The sequence below is a fragment of the Pholis gunnellus genome (assembly GCF_910591455.1).
Source record: "Pholis gunnellus genome assembly, chromosome: 17".
Lineage (NCBI taxonomy): Eukaryota > Metazoa > Chordata > Actinopteri > Perciformes > Pholidae > Pholis > Pholis gunnellus.
The window spans coordinates 8872268-8889418 of NC_136544.1; the positions used below are offsets into that span (position 1 = coordinate 8872268).

Consider the following 17151-nt stretch of genomic DNA (forward strand, 5'->3'; position numbering starts at 1 on the left):
CCACAGCGTCCATCTCTGACACTGTTTCCATCATGGTGGACGTTTTAATGTTGATGTTTTTCGCCATCGTTGGCCTCGTCTTCCTCTCCTACATCATCTACCTGCTGTGATGATGAGGATGATGATGATAATGATGAAGCGTCCTGCTCGGCCACACAAACGGTTGCTGCACAGGCGATCACGGGATGTGTGTGTGTGTTTCCCCTGTCCTGCAGCCCTGGTTTCCATCACGGACAATGGTAAGGGAGCGTTTCATTGCATATTATAAATGTGATATTTTGCTCCAACATTAGAACACAACAAGGAGGATTTTACTTGGAAATGTCTGTGTGGCTTTCCATTCATGAAGGCTACAGCCTGTAATATATGTGGGAAATTATCACACTGTTTCACTTGACTGAGCTAATTACTTATCCTTGATAAACTGTAAATGTTTGATGCCAGATGTCATCTGTTCCAGGGAGAGGAGCCGGGTCAAGACACGATGGGTTCCACATCGGAGCTCTCCTGTAGGAGGGGCAGGGCAATCCAGCTGAGATAAACAACTGGACAAGAAGTGGAAGCCCCCCACTTCTCCTCCTCCTTTATTGGGTCAGGGTCCTCCTACAAAATGTCACTGCTCCCACTTATTTGCAATCAGTCTAACCAGTGTATTATCTATGCTACTGAAGGTTGTGCATGCTTCTCTTTAAAGGAGGAGACATGTTACCTCTGCACAAGTCCTGTACATCCGTAGACATGGATGCAGGACGGTCTCGTAGTGTTGAGCGTAATACAGGTGTAGAATTTGCCTTTTTAGCAACACTGTGAGCTGATTTATTTATTTTTGGCTCCGACTATAACGTGTTCTGTTCAGTTTTGACCGTATCATCCTTATGACTTTGTGGCCAACCCTCCTGCACTCATTGTTTTTGCCTTGGTTGAGTCAGCCTTCACGTCAGTGTTATATTACTTTATTCACGTGCTGCCAATACGTTCTTCTCCTCACTACTATCAAGATTCTCTGTCAGGTTAAAGCCACGGGGAATGTTTCACTTATGACTCCGTGTTCTGTACATTAACTATGTTTGTCTGTTTCTGTTTATTACGTTGGCTGCAAAATGACGTCCGCGGGGAGCAATGATGTCATTTCAGAAATACATCAACCGTATGCTCCTCTCAGTTTTACCACCAAATATATCTATTATGTGTTATGTATCGATGATGTTTACTGATGCACTGATGATTTACTGAGGTTGATGACAGTATTTCACATGACATGTCTAATAAAGATGATTTCAGTAAACCCAGTTGCCTTCTCGTCATTTCAACACAATATTATTTTTATTTGTTTGCCGACGTCCGTAATCATTTATTTCTGCTGCACAGAGCATTGCTCAACTTTAATGCTCTCATCATTCCTAAAGTCTGTGTGATCTATTTCTTAGTATATATATTTATTTGCATTATTGGAAAGTGACATAAGGGATTTAATACTGGGAGACAGAAGAGTATGACTTTCATCAAAGATCCCTGGCTGGCCCAAAACAGGGACATTACACAAATATTGCTTTGAAAATAAGCCTTTATATTCGGTGTGGACAGCTCATGAGACTTCTGAGGCCTACTGCAACATTGCCTCCATGCATTATGAAACAGTATTATTATATTATTATATCCTGAACTATATTATTCAGGACTGTGTGCTGCTGTAGTCCGGTGGTATCTAAATTAGAGTCATTGACCTTGATGGAGTGAGAGATCTGCAGTGCAATAAGGACTATAAGTTCCTCTCGTCACAACAAATATATTCCTTCATGGGACATAATCCCATTAAACTCTGTCTGATGCATGTTTGTGAAGGAGGACTCACAATGTCCTGTTTTAAAGATGTAAGCATCCGGGTCAATATTTCCTGTCGGTTTAAGCACATTTGGCCTGGTGGTGTGAGCACATGCTGTCCTGCAGATGGTGCTGTTTACCAACATACGGCTGTGGAGAATCAGCTGATGGCAGTCTAACCATGGTAAGAACAGGTGATTCCAATTTAACAGTCACAGTTGATGAAAATCAGCAGATTTGTTACGTTTGAATGGCTTTAAATGCACTAATTCAACAAATATTAGCCCGTAGTTTAAGGCATAGGAATGTGTTATTTGTATTTTTATACAACTAACTTATTTCTTCTTATACAATGTATTTGAATAAATTATTATATTTTGAAAAACGTAACATAAAACGTATTTGTGAGTGAAACATGTCAGACAAGTCAATCATGATGAAATCCTTCTCTTGAGGACTTGTTCTCTGTTCTTGTGGTGTGATTGTCACAGAGACCTGATATCATATCGACTGGAACTTGAAAACAAGATTCATTTCTAATTTGTCATTTCTTTAACAGATGAAGGATTGCTGTCTTCATCATCTTGCTCTCCAATGACTCTCCGAGGTGACAGGTTAGCTTCTTTAGTTAAACATTTTAAGAATTGTTTGTATTCCTTTAAGTAATCTTAATCTTCTTAACCTTTAAAAACATGCTTTCCATGAACATACTCTAAAAACCCACTACATTCCCCCATGGAAGAAATAGTTCCATGTTTTGGTAAGTACAATTACCAAACACTTACCAGACAGCTGTTAGCTTAATTTAGCCTAACTTAGCCTAATTTAGCCTAACTTAGCCTAACTTAGCCTAATTTAGCTTAATTTAGCTTAACTTAGTGTAGCTTAATTTAGCGCAAAGTCTGGAAACAAGGGGATAAAGCTAGCCAGTCTTTCACTGTCTCACGGGTATAGTCCTTTACATTTTGTACAAATTAACCAAACAAAATGTAGCATGTCAATAAGTGAGGTTTAGAGATGCCGGTAGGTGCATTTTGTCACTTTTGGACTAAGCCAAGCTAGCTGTTTCCCCCCGTTTCTAGTCTCTATGCTAAGCTAAGCTAACCAGCTGCTGGCTTTAGATTCATATTCAGCAAACAGACATGAGAGTGGTACCAACCTTCTCACCGACTCTCAGCAAGAAAGCACACATGCATATTTCCATATTCCTTTAGTGTCATTGTGTGTGTGTGTGTGTGTGTGTGTGTGTGTGTGTGTGTGTGTGCGCGCGCGCGTGTGTGTGTGTGTGTGCGCGCGCCTCACAGTGTTGCAATCCTCCTCTGAACACTTAGCTAAAGTTTCTCCCACATGTGTGCAGACAGACCCACTGTGGGAAATAATCGGAATTCCTCTACTGATAGTATAATCTACCACTCACACACAGCATTACAATACACCCGCTGTTCTGTCTGAGAGCACACACACACACATAGACTACACACACTCGCACACACATGCAGTCATCTCACTTCAAACAGCATCTTTGGCTCAGATCAAACGACGCTGCAGCAGTCTACAGTAGAGGGTGTTGAGGAAAGTGAAGGATGCACTGAGGCTGGACTGTAGAAAGTAGGGCAGGGTTTGTTTGGTTGTTTGCAGCTCTGCATGTTGCATGAACTTCTTGTCCTGCATTCCTGACCCTCATTCCTCCCCTTCACTCTACTGGCCTGTCACACCGCTCCTAAATACCAAATCAGATCATGTCACAGCTATGTTATGCGTCCCATTGAATCAAAATAAGCCAGAACAGGTGCTCTTTTGTTTTCCAGCTGCGGGGGCCTTTGGGTTTCCCCATGAGCAGTATTTCTGGGTATATGCCGTAATACGTTTATGATTACTCTATAAGGTAAAATCACCCTCGCACTGCTGCAGCTGCTGGCATTTCTGAGCGTTCTGTAATCTGCTTGTGTTTCCCTTTCTCCTTGGGATGGCATGATGCTGGTAAAAATGTACACAACGTGACAACGCTGCCAGATGTTTTCAGTGCAGATGTTGATGGCTGAAAAAACGTCATATCTAATACATAAACAATACATATCAGGTTTGTGTCAGTCCTTAAAAGTCATTACATTTTTTGATTTATTTTCAGATATTTTTTAATTTAAAGGGAGTGACTTGTTATAGAAGAGGCAGTGATACTGATTGTGTAATAGATAGTTTATCCAACAGCCGAATAAAGCAATCAGGGGATCTTCCTGTGAATTCATCATAAATCACAACACTTCATCACTTAATAACTCCTGCCAATGACATTTAACACCTTAAGAATATCCCCCTGTGGAATTGTTGCTGCACTACGTGTGGCTCTTCATGCTAGTGTGTAACAACGTCTCCTCTCTGTGTCACCTGTAACCTCTTGCAACCTTTTCCGGATGCCAATGAGATGGAGTTGTGGGAGGAGAGAGCGGCGAGCGATTGAGTGTAATAATACAATAGATGGAGAGGGATGGGGTGGCGGCCTGGAGAGGATAGAGACAGAGCAAATAAAGAAAAAGGAGGCAGTGAAAGAAAGGAGAGAGGGAGGGAAGAGTGGGGGGTTATATGTGCTTAGCAATGGCCTTCAGTGGTGGAGTTCCTGTTGTTGTGCGGAGGGAAACTCCCTCCGCACTGGCCGAGAGGAAAACGACAGAGGATGTCTTTTTCCTGGCTGACCAAGAATGCCCGGGCCTCGAGGTCTTTCCTCCTCTCATGTGTGTTTTTATACAAGTTCATGCCAGAGTTTTAATGCTAATGATACGACCTGCCGTCCTTCTGTTTCACTCTGGAGGACGGCCAATGTTGCTCCGATGCATTAACATTTCAGCAAAGAGGCGAGCACAGGGGGGGGAAACATTCCTCCCAGGGGCACAGGGATATGTGCTCTTACACTGCAGATTGGACTACACGTCCCAACATGCTCCCCCCACAAAAAAGGGGGCGGGGGCCACGAATCCCGCCAGCCAATGGCTTTGTGCCTGGGGTTCTGTGGTTGGTGGGTTGCACGGCAGCTGTTGTCAATGGCAACAGAGTTTTTCAGGGAAGCATGAGCTGGACAGCTGGTAGAGGGTCCCTCAGTCCTCCACCGGGAGTCACATGATCCCCCCCGGTAGCCAATCTCAGCCCTCCGCCCTCCTCTCTGCCTCGCTCCTTCTCTCTCATTTGCTCGCTCTGGCTCTCCTTTTCGGGTGCAGCAGGAGGGGGAGGGGAGATGGATAGAGGGGAGGGAAGTGGATACAGAGAGGGAGGGAGGGGAGGCGAGGCGACAGCTCACACAGGGAACGAGTGCAAGAGCTTTCAGAACGAAAACGGAGAGCGGGACTCTTCACTCTGCGCGGTTATCAAGGAGAGGGGAGAGGATCCCACGCACACCCTGTTTGCCCTCCAACCTCCTACACCCGGAGCAGCAGGAGAAGGAAAGGAGACAGAGAACAGGACAAGACGGGAGTGTTTGGTTGGGTGTACCAGACTGTCACACTCGGAGACACTAGGAGAGGCAGAGCCATGCCTCTGTGGGGAGGTGCAGCCGTCGGCGGCCCGCCTGCCTCGCCTGTGTGAGGAGAGCTCGATTGGATTGCTGTTGGGAATACTGAACAAGGAAAAGAAGAAGAAGAAGAAGAAGAAGAAGAAGGAACAAGGCAGACAGCCGGCTATCTCGTGCCATGACAGGGAACAGGAGGAGGGAGGAGGCTCGCTGAAATCATGGACCAGGTGAGGATGGAGAGGAGGAGAGGAAGGGAGGGACTGAAGGGGAAGTGAAGGGGACCACGAAGCTTTAGTGTTCTTCACACTCTCACCTCGCTGACACAAAACACACACACAGAGCAGCAGCATTCATAACATCCATCATCCCTCTTTCCATTCCCTCAAGGCGAAAACAAACAGCGCAGCATGCTGCTTATCCCGCGATGTGTTTTCTGCTCCCCCGGCGAGCTAGGTCTCACTCTTAGGGGGGAGGGGGGGGCCGGGCGGAGGTGCTGCCACCACCGGCAAGTGCCAGGCCTCTGGAGAGATGATACAGCTGAAAACATCACCAGCTTAGCTCTGCTATACTGGGCATAAGATCAACACTTTGGGAGTGGACAGAAAGAGAGAGCGAGAAGCGTTAAAAGAAGAGGGGTGTGGCTCAGTGTGGTGGGTTAACAGGCATCCTCGGCCACGATCCGTCTTAACATGTCATGCACAAATTGGTCCCCCTCCCTCGCCTGGAGTCAGGATGGAGGCGGGAGACGGGATGCCATGCAACAGGGTTCCCATCCAGAGGCTCAGATGAGCCTTTGTATCAGCGAGTGCTCGTGTCACCAGCCTGCACAGAGGCTGTCATCGCTCGGCTTGTTTGCTGTGGGAGCAGCTGATGCTTGATGAAATTTGCCACCTTCACCCTCATCACAGACACTGTTTGTTAATATTTGGAGTGTTTTACAGCTTCTGTGTGAGGGCGGATTGCTGCTGCTGCCAGCAGGTGTTGTATCCGGGCTGGAAGCAACCAGCTGCTTGTAGTTGAGCGTGTGATGAATGGTTTTAGAGGAGGAGAGAGAGCGCAGACACCCTCCTCGTATCTCCCCTACGTTGCACTCAAACGCGCAGCCAGTGTGTGTCCTAGTCACTGATTACCTCATCCCTCCCTCCCTCCATTGCATCTCCTTTGCGTCCTCTCCTCCTGAGGTGGAAGTGTTGTGAGCATCAGGGTTGTGACTAAGGAGGAGGAGCAGGAGGGGGAGACAAGGAGGGGTGTACGTGTGAGACACCCCAGCCCAACCCTTCGTTTGGCTGAATAATGCATGTGGTCCACGAGGGGAACATCTCCCGTCTGTGTCCGCTCGCTCAGGTCAGGGTGACGTTAGCCCCCCAGTAATAGCAGGGATGATGTCACCACTGCTGCTGGTCAGACTGTGTGTGTGTGTGTGTGTGTGTCTGTGTGTGTTTGGGTGAACACATTTGTCGGAGGCATGCCATGTTTTTCACTTGTTTATGTGTTTTCTTTCTAACTCTTAACCTTATTTCCCCAAATTGGAAGCCTCAGGCAATAACACAGAGCACACAGTGTGTCTGAGTCCATGGGTCACGGCCTCAGTGTTACACACACACTTTCAGTATCAGTTCACATTTCTGCACCACAAAAAAAAACAAGAACGGTGTAGCTTACAGCACAATGTACCTCACAGGAAACAAAAAACTATTTATAAGACTGCGCAGTGCCCGCGAAAATGCTGACACAGCGCGGCCTCGGTGCAGCGCTAAGGCTGGGCCGGTGTCATTTCAATAAATGGACCACATTGTGACGTAACGGCCAAAATTTGATTACAGAACTTCCTGTTCATCACGTGACCGCGTGTCATTGTCGTTTTGTGAAAGCTTTATCTCTCCCCGTGCAGCCTGGTGTTTCTAGATGATTCTGGATACACGGCACGTGTCTTGAGAAGGACCTCCTGTCATCTGGCAGCGTAAACATGCGCTAACATCGCCGCGCGAAAGTAAACAGAGGCGTACGGTGTTTACTATAGTCATGGAAAGGCTGCAAAGTTCACAGGACAGTATCTGACTTTGTCTTTGTCCTCATTTTTTTTCTGTCCGGCACAAGGACGGTCGGACACACACATGTTCAAAAGCACGGTGATAAGGAGGGCAGCGGCTCAGCGGGGAACAAGAAAACGCCGGTTACACAATGTGTCTGTGAGAGGGAGTCAAGGGCAGCGGTGGGACACCTCTTTCTCTCACAGTCTGCATTCTTCTGCACCCGAGTAATGCCGCTCTGCACGCGATGTGACTCGTCCTACTTTCAGAAGTTTATAAAAGCACACTGACCGACACCGGGACCGTTCTCACTGCAAAGAAAAAAAAACACTTGCGTGAGGACGATTAAAATGCCAGAGCCGTTCGCAAATCAGTTTGGGTCCATAGAGTGCTTTCCGATCAATAGTCATTAACGGACCTGAGCGGGGCCTGTGGTGGCTGCTGATGCCTTCAGGGTTTGGGGTATCCTGACCACATCCATCACACAGAAACAAGTGGTTTCTCTTTGCTGTAACAGCCTGCACGCCAAGGAGAAAAGCTATCGGATCATAAAAGACAAGAGCCAGCAAAGAGCAAGTTTCAGGGATAATGTTGTCGAACGTACACGAGTGTTTCACTACAGTGGAGGGAGGCCCTGATGCTTCTGGATGAGCCTCGGTGATGTGCACAGGGCTGCTGTGTTTTACGCTGCCGTCTGAACACGACTCCCGAGAGGCCCGGCTTGGGCGGCAAGGCGACATATGTCTAACTGTACTATGTGTGTGTGTGTGTACACCAGCGAGTGTGTGTGTGTGTGTGAGTCCCTGTGGCTCCCAGCCAGAGTTATCTTGCAAATTGTTTTGTCTGTTTCCCACAGATGTCCTGAAGTGGACTGCCGTCAAAATTAGCTCAGAGCGAAGCAGCCGCGGAGGGAGATATTTTATGAGAGCCAAAGTGTGTGTGTGTGTGTGTGTGTGTGTGAGAGAGAGAGAGAGAGAGAGAGAGAGAGAGAAGAAAGGGTCTTGTTAAGTTACAAACGAGATAGTGAGAGGGAATGTGAAAGACAACAAGTGTGAGAGAGGGAAGGATAAAGGAAAAGCCTCATGGTGGAACAGGTGGTCTAATCTGAAGCCCCGCCCATTGCACCCCCGAAGCCCCCCTGCCTGCAGCTCTCCAATCTTTGGACTCTTAGGAATTTCGTGTGCTATTGTCCTGAGCGGTGGAGACTGAAAGACTCTCAAAGAATGAACTTTGTAAGCGTATTTGCATCTAAATTGAAATTAAACGCACGTATATAAGCATATATATTGATCTTCTCGCCCATGCGGAGAGCTTGAGGAGGAAAGTTGAGTTTCTAAGCTGGTTTTGCTTGTGATGAGCGACACATTCAGAGGATTTGAGGGACATTCGTGGGACGTGGAGCTGTGGGAGTTGTAGATTGATTACAAGGTAATCTGTAGCAGATGAAGCATGCAGTCTGAATGTAATGTACACAAAACAAATTTGGTGCAGATTTACAGATATTGTTGCGCTAACATAAATCAAAACCTATTTAGAAGTAGCTGACAACATATTTAAATGATGTCAACTGTAAGACGAGGAGGCTTTTGCATGTGAAGGATGTCAGTACAGGGTTGGTGTTCTTAATTTCAGGCTCCGTCGGATTTTCAGGCGGGAGATAACCGAATGGTAGATGCCTGCAGGCAGACAATGGGCAAATTGTCCCGTGAAAGAAAACTAGGACACTCCATCTCCAGGAAGTAAACAGCTCCCGTTCAGCTCAGGACGGCTACTTTGGACCTCAACCTCCAATGCACTTGAGTGGCGACCGATGCATGAATGCAGATGGCAAGGGGCGATTGGGGGGGGGGGGGGGGGGGGGGGGGGCTTCTCCAGCAGGGGCCAGAGGTCAGCCCGTGTGGTTAAAGCCCTTCCTGTCAGCAGCACTTTGCATCACTCCAGCCCATGTCTGGGATCTGCGGGCGGACGACACGGGATGAGCAGGGGTAAAAAGAACGAAACAGAGGGATTAGGTTTATCGGTAGCATCCAATTATGAGGCTGTTTGCTACCGACTTGGTCCAGTTTAAGCTCAGGGGTCTGACGCGCTCGGTTTGACATGCTTTTCATTGCAACTTGTGACCCCCGGCAGTCTGTTTCTATCTCTTGGTATCCTCCGTCTTTTACATCCACGACTTGATGTCGGTCTGGAATGGAACAGCTGTGCAGCTGATGCCTGCTGTTTCATTAGTTGATAATTAATCAAAGCACATAGATGCCCTACTGTTAGCGGGCAGCACAGCTGCATATCAATATTGAACCGCTCGCTGAACAAGCCACGGGCCTCTTGGCCTCTTTTCCAAACTACTGAAGGTAAAAACAATTAATTTGAACTACATCTGAGTTGTGATTTTAAAGATATTTCTCACTGTTTTCTGTCTATACCATCGCCCTGTTTCACCACATTCAGGCCCTCTTTGTTGTATTTTGTGGCTCACGCATTCAGAACAGAACAGACTGTTTTTTGCCATATTTTGGGCTCAGGCTGCATCAGTATCATCGCCATAAATCCTGTTAAATCCCACTGATGGGGATAAAATGAAAAACTCACCACAGAGCCGCATCTGAGGACAACTTCTCCACCCTGACCCCACCTCATCCTGCAACCGCTGCACTGAGCCCTCCTGTGGCCTCCAAACGCAACTGCGGCTCAATTTCTATCTTTTCCGAGGGGTTTAAGGATTATCTATTTAGGGAAATCTCTGCAAATGAACAGATGGTGGTCTTTTTACAGAATTCAACCCAGAATAACAAGTTTGTTTTGCTGATGGTGACGGTGCACATTTATGTTAATTCCACATGGGAAATGTATTATCATCCCCTCTTGGTGACCTCTCACCCGCATTGTTCGCAGTAGGAAAAGCGCAGCTTTTTGCGTTATTAACGTTTGTCTACCCATTTAGATCAATGTCTACGAATCTGTCGGGATTTAAATATATAAAAATTGTCGTTTATATCAGCATTTTGCTTGTTAAAAAGGTGTTTCTGTGAGTGTTGACATTCCTCTTGAAACTCAGTATATCTCTGGTGTATATGTTTTTAAGGCTTCAGAGTTGAGCAATGCCAATGTTCCCTCTGTTCTTACCTCTGTCTGTGATTTAGATTTAAGCATGAAGACACTTCTATGAGACTGATAACAGCATTCAGGGCGTGTGAAACAAATGTTTCTGCACCGATGGTTGGCCGGGTGAAGACGGGGACCTTTCTGAAGGTTAGAAATCTGTCAACGTATTCTGTCCTCCAAAAGGAGAACACGCTGCTTTAAGGCCGTGTCTAGACGAACTTATCTCTGAGTTTTAAGGCGAGGAAACGCTCGGATTAGGATATGATCCCCCTCGAACGTGCAGGATTAGACAGTTTACTGTACATTCTGTGAGAGGTGTGGCTTACAGTTTTTGTTGTACCACAAACGCTCACGAGATCTGTCGTTGGGTCTTCCAATCGATCAGTAATCTTTTAATGAGAGGATGCATGAGTATTCAAATGAGGCGTATGATAGCAATATGAAAATGATCAGCTGTAACAGCTTTTTGTGCTTTTTTGGATGGGCGTAGTTGTTTTAATTAAGTTTAGTCTGCATTTTAGGGTTTTATTCAAAGTGTTAAAAAGTGTTATTTAGATTAAAACCTCTTTAATTTGTACACACTTGGCCAAGAAGGCTGCATGGATTATATCAATACACATTCTATCGCTGTAAAAACAATGCTTTTTTGAGGGCAGGAGTTACGTTTAGTTGAACAAATCTTAATTCCGCTGTTTGGCGCGGTGCTCAATACAGACGAAAAGTTGCCGAAGCTTCAGGTAACTGCCAGAATGAAAGCAATATTCACCATTTAACCCAATTTAGGCAAAATAGCCTCCTGGAAACATTTTCAGGATTCATCATCAGATCAAGTCGCAGGGTTTTTCCAATTCACAAGTCATTCAGTTGTCCATTGTCCGATGTGTATTCAGGCGGGTATATTCAGGGAACATGCCACCTACTCTCATAATATCTCATTCTACTCATTCTAATTTTACCCAAGTTATTTCAGGACGTTCCTGACTCATCAGTGACCAGCAGAAACATCCGATGCAGACAGTTTTGCTGATATCAGATGGACTGGTTCCCGAATGTGACTTTAGGACACATTTCATCCTTAGAGCTCATTTCCATTGTCTCCCCCCGATGTGCCGCAGGAAGTGACGCTAGACGCAGGAAGTGGAGCTGTGAAAGGTAAAGAGGCTGCAGACACATTCGGGCTGTATGAAGTGACGGGCAGCAGGAAGGAAGCGTGCAGCGCTGCTACTGGAACTACTGTTTATTTTTCCTCTCTGTCTCTTGGAAGAGGTTGGGGTGGGGGGGGGCTACTACAGGGATGTCCTTAGAAAGTGTGCCAAGCATTTATAGTAACAGCTAACGTTTATAGAAACAGTGGAATACCCTGTGTGATTCACTTGTTGTTGTCTGGAGCTTTGAGCAATAGATGGAGACGGACTGGAGACTTTGGGGAGTTGAATCAGGGGTCGCTTGTGCAAAACGGTGACACCTGAACTTCCCCGAGTCTCCTCCTCAGACTCTGCGTATTTCCTTCTCTTTGTTCCTTTATCTTAAACACTCCCACGTGGCTGTTCTAATCAGCTCTCGCCATGTTAAGGCCTACAAAAGTGGAAGCTCAGCTTTTCATGTTCGGGGGTGAGATAGTGTATCAGCTTGTACAGGAAGATAGGACTTAAACTGCCTTGGAACCGTTTTGACGATCGGCCTACATACATAAAACCCAGTGAAATATTAACAGTGAGGTGGTGATACAAAGGCTTGTATCGGTGGTGAAAACCAGTGTAAAAAGGGCTCAAATTAAGGTTGAGAAAGTTCTGTAGCATGTCCAGCCAAGAGCACTGGCTGGTGGTGGTCCTTGGCTTGCATGTGTGTGTGTGTGTGTGTGTGTGTGTGCCTCAATGAGTCATTCTCTCCAGTACCCTACCCAGCCGAACGTCCTTTCCAATAGCCAAAGGCTCCAACTTAGACCTGTCTCTGCTACCGTGCAAGCAGTCGTGTCCACAGGCTCATCGTTGTGTTCTGTCTGAATGACTGCGGTCTGCAGAAGAATGAGCGAGGCAGCTGCAAGAGAGAAGGGGGATTAAAATGAAATGTAGCGTGGGGCGAGGCGGGGAGAGAAAACGGGTCAGCAGGTCAGCAGAGGAACACACAAGACAAGCATAAGACTGAGATATTAACCTTTTACTGAAAATCAAATTCCCTTCATGACCATAGTTTCAAAAAGCAACAAAAGTCAGGTTCAAGTGTGTTTTTATTGTCTTTAATTTCAGACCTTGACTTTGCTTATTTTCGACCGTTTACTTCAAATCATGTATACATTACGTCACAGCGTGTCATTTTTCAAACTATGCGTCTGTGTTGTTTCTAGAGCTTCAGACCTGCATTGGTGTCTCTATGAACCTTGAAGCCTGATTGAGTTGTGTAACTTATTGCACTTTCATCAACGTTACATTAGTGCTAATGCAGTGCAGTGACTCTTTATTTTTTATTTTATTTAAGCTGCACTGCATTAGCACTCGATGACACCGAATGCAGACTGTGATGGATTACACAACTGTTTCACATCCACAGGAGAATAAACAGAAACCAATGGTGACCCACAACGGCGGAGAAGAAACCCCCCCCCCCCCCGTATATAAAGTGTACATGACTCTTATCTATTATAGGTTCAAAGAAGACAAGGGAGCAATTAGAAGGGGTTTATGATTGAGCCTGAGCAAAGGCCGCAGTCTAGACTCTTCACTCATTTACGTGAAGATGTAAACATTTCGATCAAGTATCAAAATGCCTGTGCGGTGCAGTGACAAAGCCTGCCTGTGCTGCCCGGTCAGCTGTTTCCTCCCCTCGTGCCAGTTGTCCGGCCAGACAAAGAGGACTCCTCCTGTTGCGGAGAAAGGGGGAATTTACGGCTCTAACCGTAACCCCCCCCCCCCCCCCCACCCCCCCCCCCCCCCTCTCTCTCTCTCTCTCAACCGTCCCAAACCCCCTTCAAAGGAGTGCCACAGGAGCCTCTGTGTCAACAGCCAGAGACACAACCAGAGTGTGAGACTCACTCGCATGTCCACATCTCATTCACATGTATACGCAAATATCCAAAGCTCTCCCTCACTCGTCGTCCACATCCACGTCTCAATCACACGCTCGCGGTCACGTATGTGTCCGTACATGCTTAGCAATAAGCAGCTGAACATTACGTGTTAAGCTTCAGCATATGTGAGCTCATAGTCCACATTTCTCTGGCTCCTGATCTCTGGCCGAGCACTCACCGGACACATTTCACTCCCATCAGGCCCAGACAGCGATAATCTTCTTATTACATTTGAGACCTGGACAGAGAAAATGTTACTCTTTATATTAAATCCGCTGAGCCAAAGAGAGAGAGAGAGAGAGAGAGAGAGAGAGGACTTGCACATTGTGTCATTTTGGCTCTCAGCAGTAGGAAAACCATCCAAGCACCTTCATTAAATGCAACTGTATCAAGAAGAGGGATAGTGTTGCCATGTGTTATACACTCCAGAGAGGCCTAAAGTAAATGATGCTGAAAAGATCTGGCAGCTATACACTCCCCGGCCTGAAAGTATGCGTGTGCAGCGCGGGGCCACGGACAGTCACTGAAGGGACCGACTCTATGACTTGAGGGATTGCGGAGTGAAACTGAGGAGATTTGAAAGAATGAGAGGAGGGCAGAAAGAGGGCGTAGCTGGAATAAATGGAGTGACCACAATTGATTGTAGCATACCAGCGCACACGCTCTGTGAAGTGGCCTAGAATGGTACCACCCTCGCCTCCGCAGTCTCAGCAGCAGAGCGGGGAAAAGCAGGAACAAGCCAAGCGGAGGGGAGGTGGGAGACCAGGGCTAGGGCGGGGGGGGGGGGGGGGGGCGCGGTCAAGCGAGTAAATAGGATGATGGCTGTTTATGGGTTTGCCCTATACGAGGTCGCCAGGCTATGTGTGTGTGTGATTATGTAATGACCGAGGGGAGACTCTGGATGCTCCCTGCTCGTCTCCAGCCGGCCCTAAAGGGAAAGAGATCGTGGCGCGTCTCCTCACATCACTGTTAGATCGAGGCTTACTCAGTCAATCACGGAGGGGGGGGGGGGGGCATACCCGTTGCCCGGGGCTGTGTGTCAGTGACTAAGGCTGACCCAGAGACCCAGCACGAGGACAGGAGAGAGACATCAAGTGCAGCATGTCAGATAAAAGCCACGTCGTTCGGCTAGATGCGGATAGAATTACAGCTCTTTCCCAGCATTTCAAACTCAGCGTTTTTTGAAATATGCTTACCCCACCTGCTCGGATACGACACACAACACCTCAGGCACACAACTCTTCCTCCTTCCTCCTCTCCGCACCTCTCAGTCTCAGAACATCAATAACAGAAAGCCCATTTTTCTCGCCTGACAGGCAAATTGATGTGTGGCGTGAGCATGTATCTGCATGCCATCTGGGATGAGATGTGGACGAACCTCAGCTAACATCGGATCATTCTTCCCACAGAAAAGTGTCGGGGCAACGGCTGATTTATGGTTTAACAGAAAACACATGGGCTGCAGATAGAGGCTGCAGAGATAGATCCAGATCTGAGGTCAGAGAAGATGTAGGAAAAAAGGTCCAGCTGTCCTTGACCCCCCCCCCCCCCCCAAAAAAAAAGCAAGCTCCACGGCCCTCCCTATTTCTCAGAGACCATCTGCCCTGCTCTCTCACCTTAAGACCAGGATACTGCTGCAAAGCCTCTCTGGGCTCTCACTCTGCCACGGTGGATTTAATAAAACTTACTTTGGCCTCGTACCTAACCTGGAGGGGAGAGTTCGGATCACATATGGTAATTATCCGTCTCAAATGGGAGATGAGGGAAGGTCATGACTAGGACTTTGGTAGAGTGTCCTCCTTAAGCCCTTGGCTGGGGTATTGTGTGTCTCAGAGCGGGCCAGATGCAGAGGGAGCAAGGCAGACCGAGGCGACACGTTGAGACGGAGGCTGAGTTGGCAGCTGCGGCGGCTGTTGGCGTGGGAAGCCTCCTGTAAGCTGCTTTTACCCCCCCCCCCCCCCCCCCCCCCCCCCCCCCCCACCCTGTATGACTCCAGACTGTTTCCCCAAAGGCAGGCAGGCTCTTCTGAAGGGGCTCTCTGATACTTGCACCCCTCAGAGTAATAGTAGCCACATGGGCCTCCAGCTGTCAGCCAGCACCACATTATTTTTTTAATCTTCTTTAACTGTTTTCCTTCATCATGGACCCAAACTAATGTTTACACCCTTATCTATCGAGGAGCATATACACAGTAGTGTGAATTCGTGGGACTTCTTGGCAGCAGTCTGAAGTTCCTGCTCTTGATGAGTAACCTTCCCCTGACTGTGCTGCCCGTCAATTGGTTCACACGGGCAGTGTTCATCTGCAGCCAAAAGGGGCTAAAAATACACGTTTTCCGAGAATGTGTGGTCCTCTCTGTCTGGGCGTGGAGGGAATTCTGACATCTCTCAATGAGGTTCACTTTAATTACGCTTTGTTCAGCCCGTCTCTGTTGTGTCCCTGTGTTTATCATGAGTCACTCTCTGAATTGGACTGATCTCTCTGACACTGTTTTATGATAAGGCTATATGAGACTTTTCACATTCGATGCATCCCATTTCATAGGTTTGTGGTTTACTACTTTTATGGTACATCAGGATTATGAGGAAGCTTCTCAGTGTCACCATGAAGAGAAAAGAGCTGCCGGTTTATCAGTCAGTCTGTTTTTACAATCAATTCCTCATTCCTCAAAGAAGCCAGAAATTCTCAAATGTGAATATTTGTTTCTCTATGAAAGTGCAGTCAAGATGTTTGGCTTTATAGACCAAACAACTAGTCAATTGATTGAGCAAATAATCTGAAGATTAAATTCAACATGATCATTTGAGATTCCACACACTTTGACTTTGTGTTTAGGTGCTTTATTTGAGTATTTCCATTGTATTCTTTTTTCATACTTCTACTTCAATACATTTCAAATGGAAATATTGTCCTTTTTACATCACTACATCTATTTGATAGCTGCAGTTACTTTTCACATTAAACAAACCTATTATGAACAAAGTAAACTGATACTTAAAGTAATAGGCCTATAGGCTACTGATAATGATTTTTAACGCAGAACTTCTACTCAGTATTATCACTCTGCAGTAATAATAGACTAACAGATCATCTTTAGGCTGATTTGCCGGTAAAACTTCATTTAAACTTGATTAATTTGTCCTACATATTTTCATATATTGTTTATAGACCTTTATAGTTATTTTCAGAATGTGCATACGTTTCCTAAACGTTTTGTTTTTCTTAAATCCGTGCTTTGATTTACTGTCTCGTTGGCATCAGTGACCCCTCCCGTCCTGCACACAAATGTTTTGGCACAGCCAGAGGGAGCCCGCACGCTGCGGGTTTGCAGGGCGGAGCGCACAGATTTACCCAACGCACCTCCTCTAATTTGACTGCCTTCTATTCCCACAGTGTCAAGGTAACCACAATACAACTGTAGTGTTTCCGGTAAAGATATCAACCATAAAAGCTTAGACTTCCTGTATGAAGATCAGGAATTATCCTTTAATCAATTAAACTAAATATGTAGTGCATTTCCTCAACTACAGATATTTCCAGAACTGTGTCAAGGCGGGTTTCGTTCAGGCTTACCCACATTCATTACCCATGAGTATTCAACAGTGATAAAAGAAGTATTTAGATATTTTACTGAA

General features: G+C 46.5%; 1 protein-coding gene across 1 annotated transcript in view; it reads left to right on the forward strand.

Annotated features, from left to right (window-relative positions):
• Positions 1–5232: 5232 nt before the first annotated feature.
• The window catches only part of arhgap23a (Rho GTPase activating protein 23a), a 61616-nt gene continuing 49697 nt past the window's right edge, over positions 5233–17151 (forward strand). The window contains exon 1 of the mRNA XM_079177548.1: positions 5233–5547. Coding sequence (XP_079033674.1) covers positions 5539–5547 — 9 coding nt within the window. The 5' untranslated portion in view covers positions 5233–5538. The remainder of the gene's footprint in view (positions 5548–17151) is intronic.